The 7,156-nt window shown below is 52.2% G+C and overlaps 1 protein-coding gene and 1 long non-coding RNA gene across 3 annotated transcripts in view; one reads left to right on the top strand and one right to left on the bottom strand.

Moving 5' to 3' along the window:
• Positions 1 to 7,156, top strand: part of GPR107 (G protein-coupled receptor 107) — a 60,118-nt gene that overhangs the window by 26,875 nt on the left and 26,087 nt on the right. For both annotated transcript variants that reach the window (XM_077768388.1, XM_077768389.1), the window contains exons 7-9: positions 266 to 322; positions 3,552 to 3,662; positions 4,142 to 4,275. In XM_077768388.1, the coding sequence (XP_077624514.1) occupies positions 266 to 322; positions 3,552 to 3,662; positions 4,142 to 4,275 (302 nt within the window). The remainder of the gene's footprint in view (positions 1 to 265; positions 323 to 3,551; positions 3,663 to 4,141; positions 4,276 to 7,156) is intronic.
• The window catches only part of LOC144234967 (uncharacterized), a 2,175-nt gene continuing 1,407 nt past the window's right edge, over positions 6,389 to 7,156 (bottom strand). Inside the window, exons 3-4 of the long non-coding RNA XR_013336117.1 lie at positions 6,638 to 6,744; positions 6,389 to 6,475 (exon numbers count right to left, since the gene is read on the bottom strand). This is a non-coding gene — a long non-coding RNA (uncharacterized LOC144234967). The remainder of the gene's footprint in view (positions 6,476 to 6,637; positions 6,745 to 7,156) is intronic.

Below are 7,156 nucleotides of genomic sequence, written 5' to 3' on the forward strand. Positions count from 1 at the left end.
GGAATAGGGGGTTAGTGCGGAGGCAGAAAGGACCGCAGAGAAAAGGAATTAGGTGAGGAGGGATTACCATTCTCTGGAAAAGGTGATTTCAGACATCTTGAAAGGATGGTGAATTTTATTTTCGGGGAGCTATCGAAGGTCACCCAGTTTAGGATTTAGAAAGGATGTGTTTCTGGGTTTTTGTCATTTTCATCTTTATTAGCGTACATTTTCAGCCAGTATCCTCCTAAAACAGGTGATTATGTTTTGTTTGTTTGTTTTTTAGGCAACGGGAGAAAAGTCCTTTGCTGTTCACAATAGTGATGGGGCAGTTTCTTTTCAGGTATGTACTGTCTCCGAGTCATCTTTGTAGGATTTATCACTATAGTGTCAGAGAGCAAGTTTGTAAAGGAAGTGTGAGTTTAGGAACAAATATCTAGGCATGCGACCTGTCAGTCACTCGAATGCAGTGGCTCTCTCCCTGGGAGCCCTACGAGGTGGAGGTGGTTACCCCTGCTTACCAGGTCAGGTCTCCGAGAATGAGCCACTTTGTGACGGTGCAGCGTGAGTGACAGGGCCCAGAGTCCAGCCCGCGTCCGCCTGGCTGTCCCCACACCTCTGCCTCGTTAATCCTGCGCTGGCCCCTATACAGAATGCTCTAGAAGCACAGAGTTCTGTGCCCGGGGGGATCCGTGGCGATCATTTACGACGCTGCTAGGATTAGAGAGGTGAGCTCACCGGGGCTCAGAGGCCTTGAGGGACCTGCCCAGCTGGCCCCGCGGGTTTGTGGCAGCATCACAGCCTCGGGACGGGGTCCAGCGCCCGCTCCTCGGTCCTCTAAAAGTGAAAACTGATGGGCCACATCTCAGAGCTCTTATAAGTGTCATTTTTTAAAAACATGAAAGTGTTTTGTGAAGCGCTATACAAATCGTCTTTCATCCTGAGTTTGGAAGAATCACTGTCTCTTTCCGAAACAGTTTCCGTCCAGTGAGGTCGAGTTTGTGTAGAGTGAATGAAATGCACAGGTCTTGCACGTGCAGTTCCATCGGTCCTGGCACACGCACACACCCGTGTAACCCACTCCCTGCCAAGAGTCTGTGTTGTTACCACCTCAGCGCCCCCCATCCCTGCATCCGCTGTCCCGACTGCCTTCGGCGTAGATCATTTTGCCTCTTTCAGCAATTTTTCTGTGTTCTTTACATTTACTGCCCCTAGGAGTTAGTAGCTAATGGAGAGCCTGCGGATGCTTGCTGCTGAACCCACAGCAGCTTCCCACCTGCCTTGGGGCCAAAGCCTGGAGCCCCTCCGGGTCTGCGAGGCCACGTGGGCTGGCTGCTGCCTCGTCTTTGACCACGGCTCCTCTTTCTGCTCCGGCCACAGAGGCCACCGTACCGCTCCCAGAAACGATCAAGCCTGAGGCTCTGCTTTGCAGTGCCCACTGGCGGGAGTGCCGGCCCCTCTGAATCCACACGATTAGTTTCTTCCTCTTTTGAGCCTCTGCTCAAATGTTAGCTTCTTGACAAAGCTTCCTCCACTCGCCCTATTTTAAATGCAGCCTCCCCCCGCTGGCTTTCCCTTAGCATTTTGACTTTTCCAACAGGCTGTGTGCTCTGCTGATTTATTATGCTCATCTTCCGTTGCTCCCTTTATAAGGTAGCCATAAGGGCGGGGGGGTTCAAATCTGTTTCGTTACTGACGTCTATGAAGTCCCTGACCTCGGGCCCGGCCCATCATAGGCTGTGTCCATTAGGAATCACAGAGCCAGGTAAAGGGTGCCAGGCACTGTGCTGAGTACTTCCACGCTCGTGTTACCCTCGCCCCACCCTTCCTCCACCTCTGTGAGGTTAGGCACTGTTGTTATTCCCCTTTTACAGATGAGGAGACTGAGGCTCAGAGAGGTTAAGTAACTTGCCCAAGGGGAGGATTCAAACCCAAGTTTGTCTGACTCCAAGGCCCATGTGTTTACCCACTTTGTTCACTGCCTCCTTAAGAAAATACAAAAGGTACTTTCCTCTTTTCTTTCTCTTATTTTAAAATGCTTAATACAGTAAGTTTTTATGAAGTTTCTTTAAGCCGTTTTTAAAAAAAAAAAAAACCACCAAGGAAAGCGTGGTGGGATAGACACATTTGTCAGTGGCCGACGCTTTGTGTCCGGGTGAGTGTCAGGGGCACACTCACCGAGTGTGGTGCCGAGCGTGGGGATGACAGTCCGCAGGGCCCTCGGGAGACACGCGGCGGGCGGGGGGTGCGTGGGCCGCCTTTTCTCTGGCTCCCCTTCTCCTCGTGAGGGAGTCAGTAGGTGACCCCTTGCCCTGCCGTTCGCTGGTTTCGGACAAGGCGGTCATTGTGAGCTTTTCTCCTGCACCCACGGGGCGGGGTGACCTGAGGCCGGACGGGGGCTGGGCCTTCCTCCTGCTCTAGAATGTACTTTCGTGTTTGATTTCGCTTAAGGGTCAGGTGCCTACTGGGATCAACCACGATGATTCTACTGACTTTTTAGACGTTTTTGTTTCTTTGAAACTTTGGAAACTAAAAGTTACGAGCATGTTAAGAGTTCTCCGGGCGCCCTGAAACACACACTTTACACTGACAGCTGAGCTGAGGAGATGGTTTGACAGAGTAATAATTTCAGTTTGAGTCTTTTTGGCCTTTTATTTCTGTCTTCTTGTCGGACGTCTGTTTTCCCCTCTCGTCTGATCTGTGCGGTGTAGTGAGGCCCGGAAGAGCGCACGGTATTTATGTTGAGGACAAGTAATTATGAATGCGGACCATTGTAACCATCGGTGGGGGCCAGAAATAGAGCAGTGCCAGCCCCCCAGGAACCCGCGTGACCTTCACATCCTTCCCAGCTGTGCTGAGAAATGCCATCCCCGTCAGCTGCTCGCTTCTCCTTACGGTGTATTGGGTATCTGTGCCGCTCTGATAGCTGTCGTAGGCTTCCAGCAAAATGCTCTGACCAACGAGTCGCATTTTGTGATCTTACATACAAAATGTCTTTGGATTTACATCAAACCTTGTTTGAACACATGAAACATGCGAGAAACAGGAAAGTGTGTAAATGTAGAAAATGTAGCCTGTGTCAACGATTGTCTGAAATCACAGGTGTGCATTTTAACAAGGGGCTGCTGGCCCTCCGCCTTTCCGAGGAGCCGGTGAGCCTCCTCTCGTTCTCGGGAGTTTGTTTTGTTTCATTTCGTTTTTTTACCTAAAGAGCAAAACGACATGTTGACTGAAAAGCAGGACCTGCATTGTGGTCATGCCTGCCGCCCTCAGCCACCCCTCCCACGGGCGAGGGGTCCGTGACAAAACAAGGGCGGTGACGCGGTGACGGTAGACCCCGGGTAGTGGGCATGCAGGTCCTCACCAGCTAGTTCTGTCCCCTCTCCTGCTCTGGGACAGAGACCGTATCACAGAGGAAGAAAGCACCCGTTTAGTCTCTGCCCTGGGAGAATTCGATTAGGTAATTTGTCTGTATTTATTTTCTGTTCCGTGGCATCCCTGATCTCTTCCTAAGGGGTAAACACCTCGCCGGGGATGCGGGCATTCTCACGTTTTGTCCTCTTCACTTGCAGTTTTTCTTTAACATCAGCACCGATGACCAAGAAGGCCTCTACAGCCTTTATTTTCACAAATGCTCTGGAAATGAATTGCGGTCCAGTGACAAGCTCTCCTTCAGCCTCGATGTGAGTACCGCGTGCAGGGTGTTGCACGTGAATTGATGTGAGCACCGCGTGCAGGGTGTTGTATGGGGATTGATGTGAGCAGCTCGTGCAGGGTGTTGTATGGGGATTGATGTGAGCACCGCATACAGGGTGTTGTATGGGGATTGATGTGAGCACCGCGTGCAGGGTGTTGCCAGGGATTTTGTCAGCCACGAAACATGCAAGGCGTTTATTTCTTTGTAAGAGTAGCTTTTAACAATGCTTAAAATAGGGTCAGAGAAAAAAATGGCCAGAATCCCATTTGCAGAGGATTCCTAAGGGAGAAAATACAAAGCAGTTTGGGGGGCTCTTTCACCTTACCCTGTGTGTGCGGAACATGCTTGTCATCTGCTGGTGCTGTCTCAGGCCCGAGTGGAGCAGCGGAGGTGACCGATCACGGGCTGTGGGATGATCTGCTCTTGAAAAAGAAAAAAACTAATTTCGTGTTCTGTTCGTTTCAGATTGAGATCACGGAGAAGAACCCCGACAGCTACCTCTCGGCAGGCGAGATCCCGCTCCCTAAATTATACATCTCTATGGCCTTTTTCTTCTTCCTTTCTGGGACCGTCTGGATTCACATCCTTCGAAAACGACGGTAAGTTGTTACTTTCTTGAGCCATCCAGCTTTGAGCATGTGGAGATGTGCATAATTTCACCTTCAGCTGCTTCTGCGCCTGGGAGGGACGGGCACCAGCAGCCTTGTCCACTCCAAGGGCACCTTCCCTGAGACGGGGAGACTGTGCAGGGGCCCTGCCGTGCCGTGCTGTTTTCTTCCCTATGCTTTATTTTATTATTTTATTTTATTTATTTTTATTTTATTTTAATGTTTATTTTTGAGAGCAGAGAGAGGGTGGGGAAGGGACAGAGCGGGAGATGCAGAATCTGAAGCAGGATCCAGGCTCTGAGCTGTCAGCACAGAGCCTGATGCAAAGCTCGAACTCCTAAACCATGAGATCATGACCTGAGCCGAAGTCAGAAGCTTAACCAACTGACCACCCAGGCACCCCTGTTTTATGTTACTTTTAACATTTTTATTTATTTTTGAGAGAGATAGCATGAATGGGGGAGGGGCAGAGCGAGAGGGGGACACAGAATCTGAAGCAGTCTCCAGGCTAGCTGTCAGCATATAGCCCGACGTGGGGCTCGAACCCACAAACCATGAGATCATGACCTGAGCCGAAGTTAGATGCTTAACCAGCTGAGCCACCTAGGCGACTCTCCCCCTGTTTTGCTTTGTTTAAATAGCAGATCCAAATATTTTAGTGATACACGGGCAAAACAGAATGTATAAGCGTGTGCTTCCATGGTGAAGACGCTGGTCTGGGACTCCAGGTGAGTTTGTTGATCCCATTCAGGGGCTGTTCATTCATGAGAAGGAAGATCAGTGACAGGGACGCACAGCCTGGCTGAGAGCATGGCATGCCGGCTGCCCAGAGCCTGCCGGGGAGAGGTGTGGGCTTCCAGACACTTGTCGCTGGAGAAAACTTCTTCAAGATCCATGTGCCCAGCTCTTGGCCTCCCTCCTGAAACCCGGAGGCTTTATCTGCCTGTACTCGGTTCTCGAAGGGAGCAGCTGCACGTGTGTAGGACCAGTGTTTGATTCTGTCTCCTTCCCCCCAAAAAGCAGAATAAATCACTACTTTCCAGTTTGAGAACAGGGTGAATGAAGCATTTGTTACATTGTAAGGCCTATAAATTGAGTCAATGACGGGATGCGCATGTGGCCTTGTAATGTGGAGTCGTTTAAATTCACCCAGTAATTAAGTATCCCAGATACCAAATACCTCCTCCTGTGGAGCTTTGTGCAGAATGGAGACCCCGTCAGTCCCCGGGGCTGTCTTCCGGTGGACGTGCTCAGTTGGGCTGGCAAGCTGGGGCCGGGGCGGAGCTGGTTCCAGCCCGTTGTGAGATTTGGCTTGATAGAGCCACTTGTTTACTTGTGACGGACCCTGCATGGACTTGTCGGGGGTAGACAGTCAGGTGGCCGTTAATAAGAAAAATTCAGGCTGTAGAAAGGTTTTTCAATAAAGTGCTGATTCTGCCTTAATTGGAACAGTAAGAACTGGGACTCGGTTCCAAGTGCAGATGCGGGCCGCTCCCCACTCTGTGTCTTGCTTCACTCCCTGGGCCACAAAACCGGGGCGGGGTCATTGCCCTGCCTTCCTCTGCAGGTCTTGGGACCTTAGGCTAGTGTGGGATCCCTCCCCCGCCCCCAAATCCTGGGCTCCAGAGGGCTTTTCGGATCCGGGCACCATGCAAATACGGGGCGCATACAAATAGCTGGCCAGGCAGGTGTTCGGGATATTTTAGTTTCCGTTTACTTAGCGACGAGACCTTCAGTATCACCGATTTGCTTACATGCAGGCATGTGTGACGTCCGTCCCCTCCCCCGTCCTGTCCCCGTGCTTTTCTAGGAGAGTCTCACCGACGCTTCTGCTGGGTTGGAAGTTTGAGTCCCATAAAGGATGTGCCTCAAGGGCTTCGTGCGTCGCCAAGGCTCGCGGTCCCTGAGGGCCGGAAGGACTGTGCCCCATTTTGCTGAAGTCTGAGAGGAGAGAGGGGACACCAGGCTCTTGGCGCCTGCCGGAGCTGCGACCGGGACCTCCTCCCCTCCTTGCCCTGCACGTGTGCTCCTCTCCGCTTCCGCTCTCTGAGATGTGTCGTGGGCCCCAGAGTGTGGGGACAGCTGCTCGTTCTCTGGGGTCTGCTCCCTGCCCAGTCAGTCACCACATGCGGGTTATTTCAGCTCATCTTCCATCTCAAGGCAGCTGATGCGCCGTTTTCAGAAGAGGTTCCTGAGGGTGAGAGGGGTGAAGGGTGTCAGGGCAGAACCGGAGTTCGAGTCAAGTAGCCATGGTTTTGGGGCCATACCCTTCCCGTAACCTCAGTGCCCCGGCCTCGGCCTTTCGGACAGGGCTGCTAGTCGAGGGGCCCGGGGTGGGAGAGCGAGCACTGGCCTTGGCAGCAGGCGGGTCTGTGCCCCAGGTACATGTCGTTGCTATTCAGGACTGGCGGACTCCTCTGGCCTTGACCTTCGAGTAGGTAGACACCAGACAGGAAGGCCCTGGGAGGAAATGCCCGGAAAGGGAGCGTGCGTCATCTCGTGCCACACCCTCCTTATGGGTCTGTGCCAGGCCCTTGTTCTTCATTTCCCCTTCGTCCCCGATCTGTCTCTCGTTCCCTCCCAGCTGCTTGGGTGCGTGTGTGGGGTGCGTGTACGTGTGTGTGTGTTGATGCTGCGCATGTTTGTAACTTGTGGAAACCGCACTAGTTATAGACACTGTTCTCACGCCCTTTCTCACGCACTAGTATCTTTTTAAAGACCTAGTCACACTGTGTGTCCATCCAGCTCATTCAGTTTGGGCTATTCCTGAGTGCGCATGCGCATGTTTTATTCACCCATCCCTTTGGTGAGGGACCCTTCCCTCAGCCTCCATCCCCCTGCTCCCCCAAACCGTGTTGTCATGACGACCCCC

This window comes from Crocuta crocuta, unplaced genomic scaffold, assembly GCF_008692635.1.
Source record: "Crocuta crocuta isolate KB4526 unplaced genomic scaffold, BGI_CrCroc_1.0 scaffold35, whole genome shotgun sequence".
In the NCBI taxonomy this organism is placed as follows: domain Eukaryota; kingdom Metazoa; phylum Chordata; class Mammalia; order Carnivora; family Hyaenidae; genus Crocuta; species Crocuta crocuta.